Source organism: Salvelinus fontinalis, chromosome 15 (assembly GCF_029448725.1).
Source record: "Salvelinus fontinalis isolate EN_2023a chromosome 15, ASM2944872v1, whole genome shotgun sequence".
Lineage (NCBI taxonomy): Eukaryota > Metazoa > Chordata > Actinopteri > Salmoniformes > Salmonidae > Salvelinus > Salvelinus fontinalis.
The window spans coordinates 5,558,045-5,579,891 of NC_074679.1; the positions used below are offsets into that span (position 1 = coordinate 5,558,045).

At 44.8% G+C, this 21,847-nt stretch overlaps 1 protein-coding gene across 5 annotated transcripts in view; it reads right to left on the reverse strand.

Moving 5' to 3' along the window:
* The window catches only part of nin (ninein (GSK3B interacting protein)), a 77,601-nt gene that overhangs the window by 22,557 nt on the left and 33,197 nt on the right, over window positions 1-21,847 (reverse strand). For all 5 annotated transcript variants that reach the window (XM_055862528.1, XM_055862527.1, XM_055862525.1 and 2 more), the window contains exons 5-18: window positions 21,410-21,455; window positions 20,269-20,444; window positions 18,143-18,289; window positions 16,646-16,804; window positions 15,638-15,774; window positions 10,971-11,111; window positions 10,277-10,451; window positions 7,548-7,658; window positions 6,934-7,023; window positions 5,924-6,062; window positions 4,199-4,323; window positions 3,760-3,852; window positions 3,463-3,603; window positions 85-962 (exon numbers count right to left, since the gene is read on the reverse strand). In XM_055862528.1, the coding sequence (XP_055718503.1) occupies window positions 85-962; window positions 3,463-3,603; window positions 3,760-3,852; window positions 4,199-4,323; window positions 5,924-6,062; window positions 6,934-7,023; window positions 7,548-7,658; window positions 10,277-10,451; window positions 10,971-11,111; window positions 15,638-15,774; window positions 16,646-16,804; window positions 18,143-18,289; window positions 20,269-20,444; window positions 21,410-21,455 (2,558 nt within the window). The remainder of the gene's footprint in view (window positions 1-84; window positions 963-3,462; window positions 3,604-3,759; window positions 3,853-4,198; window positions 4,324-5,923; window positions 6,063-6,933; window positions 7,024-7,547; window positions 7,659-10,276; window positions 10,452-10,970; window positions 11,112-15,637; window positions 15,775-16,645; window positions 16,805-18,142; window positions 18,290-20,268; window positions 20,445-21,409; window positions 21,456-21,847) is intronic.

A 21,847-nucleotide genomic window follows, 5' to 3' on the forward strand; every position in this document is an offset into this window, starting at 1 on the left:
ATGATTAAGGTTTTCATGGACAATGCTGGGACCATTTAAGGACAGAAATCTTACGCTGATTTCATAACAGTTAAGCTGTCTTACCTTTCCTCAGCGATATCCTCTCGCAGTTTATCCAGCAGACCGCTGAGCTGTTCCCTCTCCTCGCTGTGTTTGGCACTCAGTTCCTGCACAGCCTGTCTGTGGGCCTCCTCCAGGCGCTCCTTCTCCTCCTCCATCATCTGCTCCAGCCTCTTCTCCACCTCCTCCTTCTCCCCCGCAAGCCTCTCCCTGTCCTCCTGCAGCTGCTCCTGGAGCATGCCCTCATAGTCCTCCTCCAGCTGGAGTCTCTCCCTGTCCCAATCCTCCCTGAGCCTCCTCTCCACCTCCTCCTGCTGCTCCTGCTGCTTCAGCTTCTCCTCCGCCAAACGGGTGAGGAGAGTCTCCTCCAGACACTCCTTGAGCTGAACTTGTTCCAGCTCCCACTGCTCAGTGAGCCGTATCTCCCTACCGTCCTGCTCCTTGACTAGACGTAACATCTCCTCCTCTAACACGGTCTGGAGCGACTCGTTACTCTGCTCATCCAGCTGAGCCTTCTCCCTCTCCCACTCCTCCGTGAGTCGCATCTCTAGCTCCTCTCGCTCTGCCTGGAACTTCAAACTCACCTCCTCTATCCTAGCCTTCATTGCCTCCTCGTGGCTCTGCTGTAACTCCCTCTTCTCCCTCTCCCACTCCTCTAACAGTTTCCTCTCCACCTTCTCCAGCTCCTCCTGTAGCTTCCCCTTCTCTTCTTCCAGCCTGACCTGAAGGATGTTGTCGTGCTGCACGTCCAGCTTGTTGAGTTCCAAGGCGTGAAGTTTCCTCAGCTCCTGCATCTCTGTGTCCAGGCCCAACTCAGCCTTCGCTTGTTGGACTTTCAGCTGCTCCTCCAGGTCTGAAACCTGGATGCGGGACTCCAGGAGCTCCTGTCTCAGGCTGCTCACCTAATAGAATAATAAATATTTGTATATTAACACTTATTTTTTTAACCAGGTACGTTGACTGAGAACACATTCTCATTTACAGCGACAACCTGGGGAATAATTACAGTTGAAGTTGGAAGTTTACATACACCTTACACGGAACCCAAACTGTCTGCGCGCGTGCACCATAGAACATAGTTATTTTGTCCCCCCCCCCCACACCATAGAACATACAGTTATTTTGTCCCCCCCCCACACCAAACGCAAGTTAAAATATCAAAACAAACTCTGAACCAATTACATTAATTTGGGGACAGGTCGAAAAGCATTAAACATTTATGGCAATTTAGCTAGATAGCTAGCTTGCAGTTGCTAGATAATTTGTCCTATTTAGCTAGCTTGCAGTCACTAGCTAATTTGTCCTGGGATATAAACATTGAGTTGTTTATTTACCTGAAATGCACTTGGTCCTCTACTCCGACAATTAATCCACACATAAAACGGTCAAGTGAATCGTTTCTAGTCATCTCTCCTCATTCTAGGCTTTTTCTTCTCTTGACTTAATATTGCGATTGGCAACTTTCATAAATTAGGTGCATTACCGCCACGACCTCATTCGCCTTTCAGTCACCTACGTGGGTATAACCAATGAGGAGATGGCACGTGGGTACCTGCTTCTATAAACCAATGAGGAGATGGGAGAGGCAGGACTTGCAGTGCGATCTGCGTCAGAAATAGAACTGACTTCTATTTTAGCCATTGGCAACGCAGACGCTCCTTGGCGCGCGTGAGCAGTGTGGGTGCAATAATTGAATAATATAGATTTCAAAATGTATTTTGCAACGCTCGCACATGCGTAGTCAGCCTGTTTGCCAAATACATTTAAACTCAGTTTTTCACAATTCCTGACATTTAATCCTAGTAAAAATTCCCTCTCTTAGGTCAGTTAGGATCACCACTTTATTTTAAGAATGTGAAATGTCAGAATAATAGTAGAGAGAATGATTTATTTCAGATTTTATTTCTTTCATCACATTTCCAGTAGGTCAGAAGTTTACATACACTCAATTAGTATTTGGTAGCATTGCCTTTAAATTGTTTAACTTGGGTCAAACGTTTTGGGTAGCCTTCCACAAGCTTCCCACAAGAAGTTGGGTGAATTTTGGACTATTCCTCCTGACAGAGCTGGTGTAACTGAGTCAGGTTTGTAGGCCTCCTTGTTCGCACACACTTTTTCAGTTCTGCCCCAAAAAAATTCTATAGGATTGAGGTCAAGGCTTTGTGATGGCCACTCCAATACCTTGACTTTGTTGTCCTTAAGCCATTTTGCCACAACTTTGGAAGTATGCTTGGGGTCATTGTCCATTTGGAAGACCCATTTGCCACCAAGCTTTAACTTCCTAACTGATGTCTTGAGATGTTGCTTCAATATATCCACATACTTTTCCTCTTTCCTCATGATGCCATCTATTTTGTGAAGTGCACCAGTCCCTCCTGCAGCAAAGCACCCACACAACATGATGCTGCCACCCCCGTGCTTCACGGTTGGGATGGTGTTCTTCGGCTTGCAATCCTCCCCCTTTTTCCTCCAAACATGACAATGGTCATTATGGCCAAACAGTTCTATTTTTGTTTCATCAGATCAAAGGACATTTCTCCAAAAAGTACGATATTTGTCCCCATGTGCAGTTGCAAAACGTAGTCTGGATTTTTTATGGCGGTTTTGGAGCAGTGGTTTCTTCCTCGCTGAGCGGCCATTCAATCGATATAGGATTCGTTTTACTGTGGATATAGATACTTTTATACCTGTTTTCTCCAGCATCTTCACAAGGTCATTTGCTGTTGTTCTGGGATTGATTTGCACTTTTCACACCAAAGTACGTTAATCTCTAGTGGACAGAACGCGTCTCCTTCCTGAGCAGTTTGACGGCTGCATGGTCCCATGGTGTTTATACTTGCGTACTATTGTTTGTACAGATGAACGTGGTACCTTCAGGCATTTGGAAATTGCTCCCATGGATGAACCAGACTTGTGGAGGTCTACATTTATTTTTTCAGGGGTATTGGCTGATTTCACTTGATTTTTCCATGATGTCAAGCAAAGACTCAAGCAAAGACTCCTATTGACTCAAATTATTTCAATTAGCCTATCAGAAGCTTCTAAAGCTATTACATAATTTTCTGGAATTTCCCAAGCTGTTTTAAGGCACAGTCAATTTAGTGTATGTAAACTTCTGACCCAATGGAATTGTGATACAGTGAATTATAAGTAAAATAATCTGTCTGTCAACAAAAATCTTGGAAAAATGACTTGTGTCATGCACAAAGTAGATGTCCTAACCGACTTGCCAAAACTATAGTTTGTTAACAAGAAATTTGTGGAGTGGTTGAAAAATGAGTTTTAATGACTCCAACCTAAGTGTATGTAAACTTCCGACTTCAACTGTATATGGCTGAGGGGGAATCGAACCCACGAACCTGGCATTTTTAGCTCCATAACTTTACCAACTGAGCCACTCACCTCTTCCTCCTGGTGCTCCAGCTCCTCCTTCACCCCAGCCTGTCTCTGCTCTAGACCGGCTCGCTCCTCCTCAGCATTCTCTAGTTGGGCCTGGAGCTCCAGGGCTCGGTTCTGGATGATGGACATCTCCCCTCGTAGTGCCTGGAATTATTGATTTTGTTATTAAAGTATATTGTATCTTCAGGATGCCCAGTTCATATGACCTTATAAAAACAGTGTATTCATGACTCAAAGATTTAATTTACAGTGTGTTATAAACTGTACTAGCAAAATAAATAATCATACATGTACACACACCTGGATCTCCTCCAGGTACTGCAGGGACAAGGCTACCTTCTGGGCCTCCAGGTCGGCTTTCTGCTCCTCCACCTTCTGGTCAAACTCACTCACCTGCAATGACAACGGGGGAAATGAAATGTTGATAAATCAGATCCGTCTCTGGGACAAAAAAACACGGCATAGTGTGGTCCAACGGTTAGAGCCGCTGTCCTCGGCACCCATCTATGCCATAGTCAGCATGGGTTTGACTCCGACCCACAGCCCAATGACTCTACCTCCCACTATCATCCTTGTCTTCTACTACTACTACTACTACTACTACTACGGTCCAATCTAAAATCACAAACAATACGAAAGGAGTGAGACTGCCCCATCTAGCTACATCAAATCTCTGAGAAGGTAAACATGACATGGTTTAGGAATACGGTTGAAACACTGCTAGATATGAATCTGTCACCTTGCTCTCCAGCTGTGCCTGTAGGTCATTCATCTCTAAGAGGTGCTTCTCTTTAAGCTGCTCCAGCATCATCTCGGCCTCCAGGCTCATGTTGAACAACGGCTGGCCCTCTTCTGAGCCTAGACCTGGAGACACTCAAATCAATCACATTTTATTTTATAAAGCCCCTTTTTTAAAATATCAGCAGTTGTCACAAAGTGCTTTACAGATTTACCAGCCTAAAAACACCAAAGACTAGCCAATTTAGAAGCAGAATCACAGCACCACCAGAGGTCTCGTCACAGTCCCCAAGTCGAGAACAGACTATGGGAATTACATTGCATTTGACTGGACAGAATCACTGATCTACATATCACCTTGCATCCCAAATAAATATTCATTACGTGATCAAGATTATGGATTCTCCATCTTGCCTTGCTCAAACAGAACCCCCCTAAACACTATATTGGATGAGGATGGGATATGGGCATGAAGATATGACAGTGACTATATTATATTCCTTCTTACAGTGCTACTTACCACCAGGGCCTATGGGGCTGACGTTTGGGATGGAACCTATGTTGTGCTCTATTTCTGCCTCCGCATTGCCCGTTGGAGTTTTAGATGGGGTATCTGTAAAGCCCGTTGGAGTTTTAGATGGGGTATCTGTAAAGCTCGTTGGGAGTTTTAGGCAGGGTATCTCTAAAGCTCGTTGGGAGTTTTAGGCAGGGTATCTGTAAAGCTCGTTGGGAGTTTTAGGCAGGGTATCTCTAAAGCTCGTTGGGAGTTTTAGGCAGGGTATCTGTAAAGCTCGTTGGGAGTTTTAGGTGGGGTATCTGTAGAGCTTGTTGGAGTTTTAGGCAGGGTATCTGTAAAGCTCGTTGGGAGTTTTAGGCGGGGTATCTGTAAAGCTTGTTGGAGTTTTAGGCAGGGTATCTGTAAAGCTCGTTGGAGTTTTAGGCAGGGTATCTGTAAAGCTAGTTGGAGTTTTAGGCAGGGTATCTGTAAAGCTCGTTGGAGTTTTAGGCGGGGGTATCTGTAAAGCTCGTTGGGAGTTTTAGGCAGGGTATCTGTAGAGCTTGTTGGAGTTTTAGGCGGGGTATCTCTAAAGCTCGTTGGAGTTTTAGGCAGGGTATCTCTAAAGCTCGTTGGGAGTTTTAGGCAGGGTATCTGTAAAGCTCGTTGGGAGTTTTAGGTGGGGTATCTGTAGAGCTTGTTGGAGTTTTAGGCAGGGTATCTGTAAAGCTTGTTGGAGTTTTAGGCAGGGTATCTGTAAAGCTCGTTGGAGTTTTAGGCAGGGTATCTGTAAAGCTAGTTGGAGTTTTAGGCAGGGTATCTGTAAAGCTCGTTGGAGTTTTAGGCAGGGTATCTCTAAAGCTCGTTGGGAGTTTTAGGCGGGGTATCTGTAGAGCTTGTTGGAGTTTTAGGCAGGGTATCTGTAAAGCTCGTTGGAGTTTTAGGCGGGGTATCTGTAAAGCTTGTTGGAGTTTTAGGCGGGGGTATCTGTAAAGCTCGTTGGAGTTTTAGGCAGGGTATCTGTAGAGCTTGTTGGAGTTTTAGGCAGGGTATCTGTAGAGCTTGTTGGAGTTTTAGGCAGGGTATCTCTAAAGCCTGTTGGAGTTTTAGGCGGGGTATCTGTAAAACTCGTTGGAGTTTTAGGCGGGGGTATCTGTAAAGCCCTTTGTGAAAACTGATGATATGAAAAGGGCTTTATAAAATCCATTTGATTAAATAATTTGTATGTACCTGGGTCTGACTCCATGCCAGGACTCTTACTCTCCAGGTCCTCAGAGAGAGAGGGTTTGAGACAGAGCTGAGAGGTGCGTCCCAGGTTGTGGTACTCCTGCAGCTCTGCTTGAAGCTCATCGATGCGATCCTGAAGCTCCTGTCACATTCACCACAAATCAAAACAGAAAGATTAGTATCTAAAACAGGTCATTTATCTTTGGAAGTGCACTCTGTCCGAAACAGTTAACGCGTGGCTACAGTTAGTTGGATTGATTTGATTTGTTCCAGTGAGAACTATTACCTGGCACTGCACCGTGTGTGTGTGTGTTGTTTTTGCACTAACTCTTGCACTGACTCTATGCACTGACTCTATGCACACACACACACACACACACACACACACTGGATTCTACCCCCCCCCCCCCCCCCCACACACAAACTGACACCCCAAAACACACACATATTCACCACATACAATGTTGGTACAGTATCTATCCTGTTGCCTAGTAACCCTACCTATATGTACTTAGCTACCTCAATTACCTCGTACGCCTGCACATTGACTCAGTACTGGTACTCCTTGTATATAGCCATGTTATTACCTCGTACTCCTGCACATTGACTCTGTACCGGTACTCCATGTATATAGCCATGTTATTACCTGGTACCCCTGCACATTGACTCGGTACAGGTACTCCATGTATATAGCCATGTTATTACCTCGTACCCCTGCACATTGACTCAGTACTGGTACTCCTTGTATATAGCCATGTTATTACCTCGTACCCCTGCACATTGACTCGGTACAGGTACTCCCTGATAGACATATTATTTTTACTCATTATTCACAGTGTATTTATTCCTCGTCACTATTTCCCATTTCATAAAAAAATAAAATAAATCTTTACCTGCATTGTTGGAAAAGGACCCGTAACTCAGCATTTCACTGTTTAAGTGTACACCTGTTGTTAAACCAAGCATGTGACGAATTCGATTTGATGTGTGTGTTTCTCAGTAAGCGTTCTCACCCGACACTGTTCCTCATAGCTACTGCGTAGCCGTCTGAGACTCTCCTCCTGTAGGAAGAACTCAGCGTTGCCCAGGTCCAGATCCCCAAACTGAGCCAAACAGAACCAACACCAAGGGGAGTTTCTTAGGGACAGATACTTTAGATAGATTCTCATTCATATATCAAATCAAATGTATTTTATATAGCCCTTCTTACATCAGCTGATATCACAAAGTGCTGTACAGAAACCCAGCCTAAAACCCCCAAAACAGCAAGCAATGCAGGTGTAGAAGTACCTGTATAGCAATTAGCCAGTAATGAATCTCTCCAGATTATTGGTGATGAACACAGCAGTATATAGCACTTATATATGTATATATATATATGTATATATATATATAAATATATGTTATATATATAAATATGAAATTAGATTAATGTGGATTATTAAATATTATTACGTATTAATGTGGATTATTACGTATTAATGTGGATTATTACGTATTATTACGTATTAATGTGGATTATTACGTATTATTACGTATTGCTGGTCAGAAGACGCTATAGCCTTTTAGACTTTTGTTTTGTCTGAAAGTTAATACATTGATACTGTGGAAGAAAATGGTGTTTCACCTTTTCCTTCAGGATGTTATCCAGGTTCCTCTGCAGTTTGCTGACCTGGTTTTCTGCCTCTACCAGTTTCTCAGTGCTGTCCAGCAGCTCCATTTCCAGACGCCTACTCTCCTGAGGGTGAAAGTTAGAGTTGGGGGTTTAGAGTTACGGTTAGGGTTGGGGGTTAGGGTTAGTTAGGGTTGGAGGTTAAAGTTAGGGTTGGAGTTGGGGGGTTAGGTTTGGAGGTTCAAGTTAGAGTTGGAGTTGGAGGTTAAAGTCGAGGTTAGAGGTTAAAGTTAGGGTTGGAGGTTCAAGTTAGAGTTGGGGTTGGAGGTTAAAGTTGGGGTTGGAGGTTAAAGTTGGGGTTAGGGTTGGGGGTTAAAGTCGGGGTTAGAGGTTAAAGTCGAGGTTAGAGTTTAAAGTTAGGGTTGGAGGTTAAAGTTGGGTTTAGGGTTGGGGGTTAAAGTCGGGGTTGGAGGTTAAGTTGGGGTTAGGGTTGGGGGTTAAAGTCGGGGTTAGAGGTTAAAGTCGAGGATAGAGGTTAAAGTTAGGGTTGGAGGTTAAAGTTGGGGGTTAAAGTCGGGGTTAGAGGTTAAAGTCGAGGATAGAGGTTAAAGTTAGGGTTAGAGGTTAAAGTCGAGGTTAGATGTTAAAGTTAGGGTTAGAGGTTAAAGTTAGGGTTAGAGGTTAAAGTTAGGGTTAGAGGTTAAAGTTAGGGTTAGAAGTTAAAGTCGGGGTTAGGGTTAGAGGTTAAAGTTAGGGTTAGAGGTTAAAGTCGGGGTTAGGGTTAGAGGTTAAAGTTAGGGTTAGAGGTTAAAGTTAGGGTTAGAGGTTAAAGTTAGAGGTTAGAAGTTAAAGTCGGGGTTAGGGAGACAGATCACCAGTTTCTCAGTGCTGTTCAGCAGCTCTACACTGAGGATACCAAACAGGAACACCGTCGTAATATTGAGTTGCACCCCTCCCCCCCTTTTGTCCTCAGAACAGCCTCAAATCATCGGGGGCATGGACACTACAAGGTGTCGAAAGTGTTCCACAGGGATGCTGGCCCATGTTGACTCCAATGCTTCCCACAGGTGTGTCAAGATGGCTGGATGTCCTTTGCGCGGTGGACTATTCTTGATACACACGGGGAAACTGTTGAGCGTGAAAAACCCCAGCAGCGTTGCAGCACTTGACAAAAAACGGTGCGCCTGGCACCTACTACCATACCCCGTTCAAAGGCACTTCAATATATATATTTTTCTTTCATTCATCGTCTGAATGACACACATACACAATCCATGTCTTCTTCAATGGTATGACGGCGTTCGCAACAATTAATTTGTAACCTTTATTTAATTAGGCAAGTCAGTTAAGAACAAATTCTTATTTACAATGACGGCCTACCTGGGAACAGTAGGTTAACTGCCTTGTTCAGGGGGCAGAGCAACAGATGTTTACCTTGTCAGCTCGGGGATTCGATCTAGCAACCTTTTGGTTACTGGCCCAACACTCTAACCACTCGGCTACTAAAGTCTGGGGTGGTCTGTGTTAGTTACCGTGACAGTGAGTGACAGGTGGTCTGTGTTAGTTACCGTGACAGTGAGTGAGAGGTGGTCTGTGTTAGTTACCGTGACAGTGAGTGACAGGTGGTCTGTGTTAGTTACCGTGACAGTGAGTGAGAGCTGGTCTGTGTTAGTTACCGTGACAGTGAGTGACAGGTGGTCTGTGTTAGTTACCTTGACAGTGAGTGAGGGAGAGGTGGTCTGTATTAGTTACCATGACAGTGAGTGAGAGGTGGTCTGTGTTAGTTACCGTGACAGTGAGTGAGTGAGAGGTGGTCTGTGTTAGTTACCGTGACAGTGAGTGAGTGACAGGTGGTCTGTGTTAGTTACCGTGACAGTGAGTGACAGGTGGTCTGTGTTAGTTACCGTGACAGTGAGCGACAGGTGGTCTGTGTTAGTTACCGTGACAGTGAGTGAGAGGTGGTCTGTGTTAGTTACCATGACAGTGAGTGAGAGGTGCTCTGTGTTAGTTACCGTGACAGTGAGTGAGAGGTGGTCTGTGTTAGTTACCATGACAGTGAGTGAGAGGTGGTCTGTGTTAGTTACCTTGACAGTGAGTGAGAGGTGGTCTGTGTTAGTTACCATGACAGTGAGTGAGTGAGAGGTGGTCTGTGTTAGTTACCGTGACAGTGAGTGAGAGGTGGTCTGTGTTAGTTACCATGACAGTGAGTGAGAGGTGGTCTGTGTTAGTTACCGTGACAGTGAGTGAATGAGAGGTGGTCTGTGTTAGTTACCGTGACAGTGAGTGAGTGATAGGTGGTCTGTGTTAGTTACCGTGACAGTGAGTGACAGGTGGTCTGTGTTAGTTACCGTGACAGTGAGTGACAGGTGGTCTGTGTTAGTTACCGTGACAGTGAGTGAGAGGTGGTCTGTGTTAGTTACCTTGACAGTGAGTGACAGGTGGTCTGTGTTAGTTAACGTGACAGTGAGTGAGAGGTGGTCTGTGTTAGTTACCATGACAGTGAGTGAGAGGTGGTCTGTGTTAGTTACCGTGACAGTGAGTGACAGGTGGTCTGTGTTAGTTAACGTGACAGTGGGTGAGAGGTGGTCTGTGTTAGTTACCTTGACAGTGAGTGACAGGTGGTCTGTGTTAGTTAACGTGACAGTGAGTGAGAGGTGGTCTGTGTTAGTTACCTTGACAGTGAGTGACAGGTGGTCTGTGTTAGTTACCTTGACAGTGAGTGACAGGTGGTCTGTGTTAGTTACCTTGACAGTGAGTGACAGGTGGTCTCTGAGGAAGGTCTCGTCATCTCTGAGCTTCTCCATCTCTGTCTCTAGTTTCTCTCTCTGCAGACCAGTCTGCTGCTGTATCTGGTCCATCTCTTTAATGAGCTCTGACCGGACAGACACCAGCTTCTCCCTGTGTTCCTGCTCCAGCTTCCTACAACACAGACACACACACACAGGAGTCAATTCTAGTCGATTCAATGCAATTTATCCCCTCTATTTTTCCCCAAAGGCAATTGTTAGTTTACAAGGCAAAAGCCCATAGAATAGGGGAAGGTGATAGGCAGAACAGAGGAGGAGAAAAGTGAGGGATTAGAAGCGATAAAAGGAGGGAACGATGAGGTGATGAGGTCATTCATACGTTCAATGGCAGAGCTGTGCTGTGTGTGTGTGTGTGTGTGTGTGTGTGTGTGTTACCTCAGGTTGAGGTCATTCATACGTTCAATGGCAGAGCTGTGCTATGTGTGTGTGTGTGTGTGTGTGTGTGTGTGTGTGTGTGTGTTACCTCAGGTTGAGGTCATTCATACGTTCAATGGCAGAGCTGTGCCATGTGTGTGTGTGTGTGTGTGTGTGTGTCTGTGTGTGTGTGTGTTACCTCAGGTTGAGGTCATTCATGCGTTCAATGGCAGAGCTATGCTATGTGTGTGTGTGTGTGTGTGTGTGTGTGTGTTACCTCAGGTTGAGGTCATTCATGCGTTCGATGGCAGAGTGATGCTCGTCCACCTCAGTAGCCAGCTGGGTTTTTAACTTCTCTGCTTTCTCCAGGTCAGAACGAGTCTTCTCCTTCTCTCGGAGCTCTCGATCGGCACGTTCACTGAAGAACAATCAGCCAGTTAATCAAGTCATTTACATGACTGAAATACTATCGTGAATGATACGTACTGACGAGACAGGCTGTAGCAACACTACGAAAAGAGAAAGCGCGTGTTACGGTCACTCTACTACCGCTCCACCCCTCAGGCGATCAGCGGAGCCGGTTTACCGACCACCGGTCCCGGGATCCGTCATTACGCACACCTGACATCAATCATTACGCGCATCACGAGGCACACCTGGACTCCATTACCTCACTTATTACCTCCCCTCTTTCCCCAGTCAGTATTGTTTATGTGTTTCATGTCTATACGCTACTCGTGTTTGCTATATTGTTCGATGTTTCTGTTTATTATTAAACTTACCACATGCTTTCCGACTACCAGCGTATACGTTACGCTACAGAAAAACCACTAACACCCTGGCCTTTCTTGAAGTAACACTTGCACTATTCTTGTCCTACTAGCTCTGACTGTTGGTGACTTTGAGGGAAAGTGTACTTACTATGCCTGAGATATGTGGTTATACCACCTAGCTAACTGTAAGTTTCTCTGGATAAGAGTGTCTGCTAAATGACTAAAATGCTGTAAATGTGTGAGTGTGTATATGCATTTCACTCAGACTGTCAGCACCAGTGTAGTTTTCTACTCATAGTTACAGTAGGTATCTGATCTCAGCTTTAAAGCTGGCCAGTAGGTATCTGATCTCAGCCTTAAAGCTGGCCAGTAGGTATCTGATCTCAGCCTTAAAGCTGGCCAGTAGGTATCTGATCTCAGCCTTAAAGCTGGCCAGTAGGTATCTGATCTCAGCCTTAAAGCTGGCCAGTAGGTATCTGATCTCAGCTTTAAAGCTGGCCAGTAGGTATCTGATCTCAGCTTTAAAGCTGGCCAGTAGATATCTGATCTCAGCCTTAAAGCTGGCCAGAAGATATCTGATCTCAGCCTTAAAACTGGCCAGAAGATATCTGATCTCAGCTTTAAAGCTGGCCAGCAGGTATCTGATCTCAGCCTTAAAGCTGGCCAGTATGTATCTGATCTCAGCCTTAAAGCTGGCCAGTAGGTTTCTGATCTCAGCCTTAAAGCTGGCAAGTAGATATCTGATCTCAGCCTTAAAGCTGGCAAGTAGGTATCTGATCTCAGCCTTAAAGCTGGCCAGTAGATATCTGATCTCAGCCTTAAAGCTGGCCAGTAGGTATCTGATCTCAGCCTTAAAGCTGGCCAGTAGGTATCTGATCTCAGCCTTAAAGCTGGCCAGCAGGTATCTGATCTCAGCCTTAAAGCTGGCCAGTAGGTATCTGATCTCAGCCTTAAAGCTGGCCAGTAGGTATCTGATCTCAGCCTTAAAGCTGGCCAGTAGGTATCCGATCTCAGCTTTAAAGCTGCCCAGTAGGTATCTGATCTCAGCCTTAAAGCTGGCCAGTAGGTATCTGATCTCAGCCTTAAAGCTGGCCAGTAGGTTTCTGATCTCAGCCTTAAAGCTGCCCAGTAGGTATCTGATCTCAGCCTTAAAGCTGGCCAGTAGGTATCTGATCTCAGCCTTAAAGCTGGCCAGTAGGTATCTGATCTCAGCCTTAAAGCTGGCCAATAGGTATCTGATCTCAGCCTTAAAGCTGGCCAGTAGGTATCTGATCTCAGCCTTAAAGCTGGCCAGTAGGTATCTGATCTCAGCCTTAAAGCTGGCCAGTAGGTTTCTCCTCATACTCACAGTAGGTATCTGATCTCAGCCTTAAATCTGGTCGGTATCAGATCTCAGCCTTAAAGCTGGCCAGTAGGTATCTGATTTCAGCCTTAAAGCTGGCCAGTAGGTATCTGATCTCAGCCTTAAAGCTGGCCAGTAGGTATCTGATCTCAGCCTTAAAGCTGGCCAGTAGGTATCGGATCTCAGCCTTAAAGCTGGCCAGTAGGTATCTGATCTCAGCTTTAAAGCTGGCCAGTAGTTATCTGATCTCAGCTTTAAAGCTGGCCAGTAGGTATCTGATCTCAGCCTTAAAGCTGGCCAGTAGGTATCGGATCTCAGCCTTAAAGCTGGCCAGTAGGTATCTGATCTCAGCCTTAAAGCTGGCCAGTAGGTATCTGATCTCAGCTTTAAAGCTGGCCAGTAGGTATCTGATCTCAGCCTTAAAGCTGGACAGTAGGTATCTGATCTCAGCCTTAAAGCTGGCCAGTAGGTATCTGATCTCAGCTTTAAAGCTGGCCAGTAGGTATCTGATCTCAGCCTTAAAGCTGGCCAGTAGGTTTCTCCTCATACTCACAGAAGGTATCTGATCTCAGCCTTAAAGCTGGCCAGTAGGTATCGGATCTCAGCCTTAAAGCTGGCCAGTAGGTATCTGATCTCAGCCTTAAAGCTGGCCAGTAGGTATCTGATCTCAGCTTTAAAGCTGGCCAGTAGGTATCTGATCTCAGCTTTAAAGCTGGCCAGTAGATATCTGATCTCAGCCTTAAAGCTGGCCAGAAGATATCTGATCTCAGCCTTAAAGCTGGCCAGAAGATATCTGATCTCAGCTTTAAAGCTGGCCAGCAGGTATCTGATCTCAGCCTTAAAGCTGGCCAGTAGGTATCTGATCTCAGCCTTAAAGCTGGCCAGAAGATATCTGATCTCAGCCTTAAAGCTGGCCAGAAGATATCTGATCTCAGCTTTAAAGCTGGCCAGCAGGTATCTGATCTCAGCCTTAAAGCTGGCCAGTAGGTATCTGATCTCAGCCTTAAAGCTGGCCAGTAGGTTTCTGATCTCAGCCTTAAAGCTGGCAAGTAGATATCTGATCTCAGCCTTAAAGCTGGCAAGTAGGTATCTGATCTCAGCCTTAAAGCTGGCCAGTAGATATCTGATCTCAGCCTTAAAGCTGGCCAGTAGGTATCTGATCTCAGCCTTAAAGCTGGCCAGTAGGTATCTGATCTCAGCCTTAAAGCTGGCCAGCAGGTATCTGATCTCAGCCTTAAAGCTGGCCAGTAGGTATCTGATCTCAGCCTTAAAGCTGGCCAGTAGGTATCTGATCTCAGCCTTAAAGCTGGCCAGTAGGTATCCGATCTCAGCTTTAAAGCTGCCCAGTAGGTATCTGATCTCAGCCTTAAAGCTGGCCAGTAGGTATCTGATCTCAGCCTTAAAGCTGGCCAGTAGGTTTCTGATCTCAGCCTTAAAGCTGCCCAGTAGGTATCTGATCTCAGCCTTAAAGCTGGCCAGTAGGTATCTGATCTCAGCCTTAAAGCTGGCCAGTAGGTATCTGATCTCAGCCTTAAAGCTGGCCAATAGGTATCTGATCTCAGCCTTAAAGCTGGCCAGTAGGTATCTGATCTCAGCCTTAAAGCTGGCCAGTAGGTATCTGATCTCAGCATTAAAGCTGGCCAGTAGGTTTCTCCTCATACTCACAGTAGGTATCTGATCTCAGCCTTAAATCTGGTCGGTATCAGATCTCAGCCTTAAAGCTGGCCAGTAGGTATCTGATCTCAGCCTTAAAGCTGGCCAGTAGGTATCTGATCTCAGCCTTAAAGCTGGCCAGTAGGTATCTGATCTCAGCCTTAAAGCTGGCCAGTAGGTATCTGATCTCAGCCTTAAAGCTGGCCAGTAGGTATCTGATCTCAGCCTTAAAGCTGGCCAGTAGGTATCTGATCTCAGCCTTAAAGCTGGCCAGTAGGTATCTGATCTCAGCCTTAAAGCTGGCCAGTAGGTATCTGATCTCAGCCTTAAAGCTGGCCAGTAGGTATCTGATCTCAGCCTTAAAGCTGGCCAGTAGGTATCTGATCTCAGCTTTAAAGCTGGCCAGTAGGTATCTGATCTCAGCCTTAAAGCTGGCCAGTAGGTATCGGATCTCAGCCTTAAAGCTGGCCAGTAGGTATCTGATCTCAGCCTTAAAGCTGGCCAGTAGGTATCTGATCTCAGCCTTAAAGCTGGCCAGTAGGTATCTGATCTCAGCTTTAAAGCTGGCCAGTAGGTATCTGATCTCAGCTTTAAAGCTGGCCAGTAGGTATCTGATCTCAGCCTTAAAGCTGGCCAGTAGGTATCTGATCTCAGCCTTAAAGCTGGCCAGTAGGTATCTGATCTCAGCCTTAAAGCTGGCCAGTAGGTATCTGATCTCAGCTTTAAAGCTGGCCAGTAGGTATCTGATCTCAGCCTTAAAGCTGGCCAGTAGGTATCGGATCTCAGCCTTAAAGCTGGCCAGTAGGTATCTGATCTCAGCCTTAAAGCTGGCCAGTAGGTATCTGATCTCAGCCTTAAAGCTGGCCAGTAGGTATCTGATCTCAGCCTTAAAGCTGGCCAGTAGGTATCTGATCTCAGCTTTAAAGCTGGCCAGTAGGTATCGGATCTCAGCCTTAAAGCTGGCCAGTAGGTATCTGATCTCAGCCTTAAAGCTGGCCAGTAGGTATCTGATCTCAGCTTTAAAGCTGGCCAGTAGGTATCGGATCTCAGCCTTAAAGCTGGCCAGTAGGTTTCTCCTCATACTCACAGAAGGTATCTGATCTCAGCCTTAAAGCTGGCCAGTAGGTATCGGATCTCAGCTTTAAAGCTGGCCAGTAGGTTTCTCCTCATACTCACAGAAGGTATCTGATCTCAGCCTTAAAGCTGGCCAGTGCAGCCTGGTGGATCCCATTCTTAGTCATGAGGAGCTCGTTCTCCAGAGCCACAGTCAGCTCCCTGAGGTTCACTTTGCCCTCCAGGTCAAAATCCAAGGCCTACAGCACAAACATAGAAAGAGACACATACACAGTGTCAACATCTCAAGCCTCCCTGCCTCTCTACCTCCCTGCCTCTCTACCTCCCTGCCTCTCTCTTTATGTCGCACTCTGATCTGTTTCACCTGTCTTGTGATTGTCTCCACCCCCTCCAGGTGTCGCTTATTATCCCTGGTGTATATATCCCTGTTTTTCCTGTCTCTCTGTGCCAGTGTATTTATCCCTGTGTTTCCTGTCTCTCTGTGCCAGTGTATTTATCCCTGTGTTTCCTGTCTCTCTGTGCCAGTGTATTTATCCCTGTATTTCCTGTCTCTCTGTGCCAGTGTATTTATCCCTGTGTTTCCTGTCTCTCTGTGCCAGTTCGTCTTGTATGTTTTTCAAGTCAACCAGTGTTTTCCCGTACTCCTGCTTCTAATCTCTTTTGCTAGTCCTCTCGGTTTTTGACCCTTGCCTGTTTTCTGGACTCCGTACCCGCCTGCCTGACCATACTGCCTACCCTGACCTCGAGCCTGCCTGCAACTCTGTACCTCCTGGACTCTGAACTGGTTTTGACCTTTTGCCTGTCCACGACCAGTCTCTTGCCTACCCCTTTTGGACTGTTTAATAAATATCAAGACTCAAACGATCTGCCTCCTGTGTCTGCATCTGGGTCTCGCCTTGTGCTCTTATACTCTACCTTTCTCTCTACCTCCCTTTCTACCTTTCTCTCTACCTCTACCTACCTCCCTCCCTTTTGACCTCCCTCCCTTTCTACCTTCCTCCCTTTTTACCTTCCTCCCTCTCTCTCTACCTACCTCCCTCCCTTTTGACTTTCCTCCCTTTTTACCTCCCTCTCTACCTCCCTCCAGAATGAGAGGTAAAATATGATCACCTGTAGTATCTCGGTGGTGTTCTCGACGCCCTCCTCCATCCAGGCATCCAGGACGTCCTCAGCAGGAGCGGACCCTGTCCCATCGTCCAGAGTGGAGAACAGACGCATCCCGATGGTGCTCGTCATAGCGCTGGTTCTACGGCCCGTCTCATCGAATGGCTGCAAGGGGAGATGGGGAACACCTCATACATATTACCAGATACTACAGCAAGATGCTGTATGTGTACCTGTCATTGCATTGGTGTGTGGCAGTATCTATTTTAATTGTCTAATACATGCATTCATTCACTTGTTAGTACATTCATTCAATCATTGATTCATTAATGTGTTAGTTCATTCATTCACTAATTGATTCATTAATTTGTTAGTTCATTCATTCACTAATTGATTCATTAATTTGTTAGTTCATTCATTCACTAATTGATTCATTAATTTGTTAGTTCATTCATTCACTAATTGATTCATTAATTTGTTAGTTCATTCATTCACTAATTGATTCATTAATTTGTTAAGTCATTCATTCACTAATTGATTCACTAATTTGTTATTTCATTCATTCACTAATTGATTCATTAATTTGTTAGTTCATTCATTCACTAATTGATTCATTAATTTGTTAGTTCATTCATTCAATAATTGATTCATTAATTTGTTGGTTCATTCATTCACTAATTGATTCATTCATTTGTTGGTTCATTCATTCAATAATTGATTCATTAATTTGTTAGTTAATTCATTCACTAATTGATTCCTTAATTTGTTAGTTCATTCATTCACTAATTGATTCCTTAATTTGTTAGTTAATTCATTCACTAATTGATTCATTAATTTGTTAGTTCATTCATTCAATAATTGATTAATTAATTTGTTAGTTCATTCATTCAATAATTGATTCATTAATGTGTTAGTTCATTCATTCACTAATTGATTCATTAATTTGTTAGTTCATTCATTCCCTAATTGATTCATTAATTTGTTAGTTCATTCATTCCCTAATTGATTCATTAATTTGTTAGTTCATTCATTCACTAATTCATTCATTAATTTTGTTAGGTCATTCATTCACTAATTCATTCATTAATTCGTTAGGTCATTCATTCACAAATTGATTCATTCATTTGTTAGGTCATTGATTCACTAATTCATTCATTAATTTGTTAGGTCATTCATTCACTAATTCATTCATTAATTTGTTAGTTCATTCATTCACTAATTGATTCATTAATTTGTTAGGTCATTCATTCACTAATTTGTTAATTAATTAATTCACTAATTGATTCACTAATTTGTTAGTTCATTCATTCATTCAATCCTTCATCCCTCCATGTATTAATTAGAAAGTGACTCTAAACAGGAAATATTGTAACGCCGTTCCCAGCATGTTAAAAAAAAAAAAAATGTAAATCAGGAATTTTGTTAAGAAATCACTAAAATGTGGTAGCGATGTCTAGCTTTGACATGAGAACTAGAGACCTAAAATGGTGAGCTTCCACGTACCTGTGAGGAGTGTAGTCTTTTGAGCTGTCTGTAAGGTGTGGAGGCAGACGGGGTGGGGGGCTTGGCGTGGTTCAGAACCCAGGAAGTAAACGCCTGCACGCTCATGATCTCGTCACCACTTAGAACCTGGAGGACATCCTCCGTCACCTGGAGACAAAACAACAATCAGAAACACTTCCCAGCATCTACTCAGACTCTCAAACCTCCAATTGGGGGCCATGTCCAAAATAGCACCCTATTCCCTATCTAATGCACCATAGGAAATAGGTTACCGTTGGTTACATAGTCAGCCGGTCCTAATTAGCTCCCTTACCCTTTCTCCTCGGCTTTAACCCTTCAATGTTTTCCGATCTAAAGGGAACCGGATAGTTATCAGCAGTGTAGTGGTAGAGCTTCCACCATACAGATCAGACCTGCTTCCACCACATTGCTTCCACCTTACAGATCAGACCTGCTTCCAACATATTGCTTCCACCTTACAGATCAGACCTGCTTCCAACACATTGCTTCCACCTTACAGATCAGACCTGCTTCCACCATATTGCTTCCACCTTACAGATCAGACCTGCTTTCACCACATTGCTTCCACCTTACAGATCAGACCTGCTTCCACCACATTGCTTCCACCTTACAGATCAGACCTGCTTCCACCATATTGCTTCCACCTTACAGATCAGACCTGCTTCCACCATATTGCATCCACCTTACAGATCAGACATGCTTCCACCATATTGCTTCTACCTTACAGATCAGACCTGCTTCCAACATATTGCTTCCACCTTACAGATCAGACCTGCTTCCACAGATCAGACCTGCTTCCACCATATTGCTTCCACCTTACAGATCAGACCTGCTTCCACCATATTGCTTCCACCTTACAGATCAGACCTGATTCCACCATATTGCTTCCACCTTACAGATCAGACCTGCTTCCACCATATTGCTTCCACCTTACAGATCAGACCTGCTTCCAACATATTGCTTCCACCTTACAGATCAGACCTGCTTCCACCATATTGCTTCAACCTTACAGATCAGACCTGCTTCCAACATATTGCTTCCACCTTACAGATCAGACCTGCTTCCACCATAGTGCTTCCACCTTACAGATCAGACCTGCTTCCACCATATTGCTTCCACACCAGACCTGCTTCCAACATATTGCTTCCACCTTACAGATCAGACCTGCTTCCACCACATTGCTTCCACCTTACAGATCAGACCTGCTTCCACCATATTGCTTCCACCTTACAGATCAGACCTGCTTCCACCACATTGCTTCCACCTTACAGATCAGACCTGCTTCCACCATATTGCTTCCACCTTACAGATCAGACCTGCTTCCACCACATTGCTTCCACCTTACAGATCAGACCTGCTTCCAACATATTGCTTCCACCTTACAGATCAGACCTGCTTCCACCATATTGCTTCCACCTTACAGATTGGACCTGCTTCCACCACATTGCTTCTACCTTACAGATCAGACCTGCTTCCAACATATTGCTTCCACCTTACAGATCGGACCTGCTTCCACCATATTGCTTCCACCTTACAGATCAGACCTGCTTCCACCACATTGCTTCCAGCTTACAGATCAGACCTGCTTCCAACATATTGCTTCCACCTTACAGATCAGACCTGCTTCCACCATATTGCTTCCATCTTACAGATCGGACCTGCTTCCACCACATTGCTTCTACCTTACAGATCAGACCTGCTTCCAACATATTGCTTCCACCTTACAGATCGGACCTGCTTCCACCATATTGCTTCCACCTTACAGATCAGACCTGCTTCCACCACATTGCTTCCACCTTACAGATCAGACCTGCTTCCAGCATATTGCTTCCACCTTACAGATCAGACCTGCTTCCACCATATTGCTTCCATCTTACAGATCAGACCTGCTTCCAACACATTGCTTCTACCTTACAGATCAAACCTGCTTCCAACATATTGCTTCCACCTTACAGATCGGCAAACATGGAAGGATTAGGGCCAAGAGGATGGGGTAAGAAGTAAATTGGGACCAGCTGAGTCCAAAATGAACTTTGGTTGAATCCAAAATGGCACCCTAATCCACACTATAAAGATAAGGGTACCATTACAGTCTCTTTCCTCACCTCCAGGCCCAGGTGGTCACAGAGAGCCAGTAGCTCATGGTGGCTGGCACATCCATCCCAGGGCATAGCCAGCTCCTCGCAGGCCTCCCGAAACCTCTCCTCCAGGTGGTCTGAGAGGGGTGTGATAGAGACCCGCGGGGTGGAGGGTTCATCAGGGTTCCACAGGTGCAGCTGGCCTACACACACACACACACACACACACACACACACACACACACACACACACACACACACACACACACACACACACACACACACACACACACTGATAAGACTTGACGTAAGACCCTGGCTCCCTGATCATAGGTGTTGAATGTCCTCCATCTCACTCCTATGATCAGGGTCAGGTCTACTTTGTTTTCATGTATTTATGTTCTCCCTAATTTCAGTAATATCCAAATTGGTAGGTAGTCTTGTCCCGTCGCTGCAACTCCCGTACGGACTCGGGGAGAGGCGAGGGTCGAGAGCTGTGCGTCCTCCGAAACACGACCCAACCAAGCCGCACTGCTTCTTGACACACTGCTCGCTTAAACCGTAAGCCAGCCGCACAAATGTGTCGGAGGAAACACCGTACGGGCTGGCGACCGAAGTCAGGTTTCCCGGTCGTGGCTGGCTGTGACACAGCCTGGGATCGAACCTGGGTCTGTAGTGACGCCTTAGACCGCTTGATAATGGAGATTCAGTTTACGTTCTAAACTCAAATGGACTTGACCCCAAAGCTGACTATGATGAATGGCTATCTAGTGAAAGTGGTGAGTATCAAATAAAAATAAAAATATTTTGTCACAAGTACAGCACACAGCAGGTGTAAAGAGTAGAGTGAAACGCTGACCTGTAAGCTTTTCCTTAAATGCAGTAACTTTACAATAAATGCAGTAACTTTACAATAAATACAGTAACTTTACAATAAATGCAACAACTTTACAATAAATTCAGTAACTTTACAATAAATTCTGTAACTTTACAATAAATACAGTAACTCTACAATATATACAAACACTTTATAATAAACCCATTTTTTTTTTTTACAATAAATACAGTAACTCTGCATTTATTGTAAAGTGTTTGTATTTATTGTAAACACAATAAATGCAGTAACTTTACAATAAATGCAATAACTTTATCGTAACTTTACACCCACCTTCTGCCTCGTACTCTTCCGTTCCGCTTTCATGAGCATTCCAGCGCTGTTGAAGGAGGAAACAACAGAATTAGTAAAACCACCGCGTTAAAACATCCAGACAAGACAACCTACTTTGTCGTGTGCTAGTCAGCAGTCTTCAAAACGTTGCTCTCTCTGTGGGGGGGATAGAAGCAGGCAGGGTGTCCAACCAATAGGACAACAGAGCTATTGTGACGGCAGAGGCCCCTCTGATGGTCAAAGGTGAAGCTAGAGACGGTAAACCATAACAGAGAATTAAAGAGAGAGAGACCGATCCCAAGCTGATTAAAACCCTCACAGTTGTCTTACTATGTTTCTCTCTCTCTCTCACCCTCTTTTTTTCAGTCTTTTTCGTAATCTATTTTAAGGACAATTCTCCAAGAGAGCCTATATTGACAAAAAAATAACGTTACATTT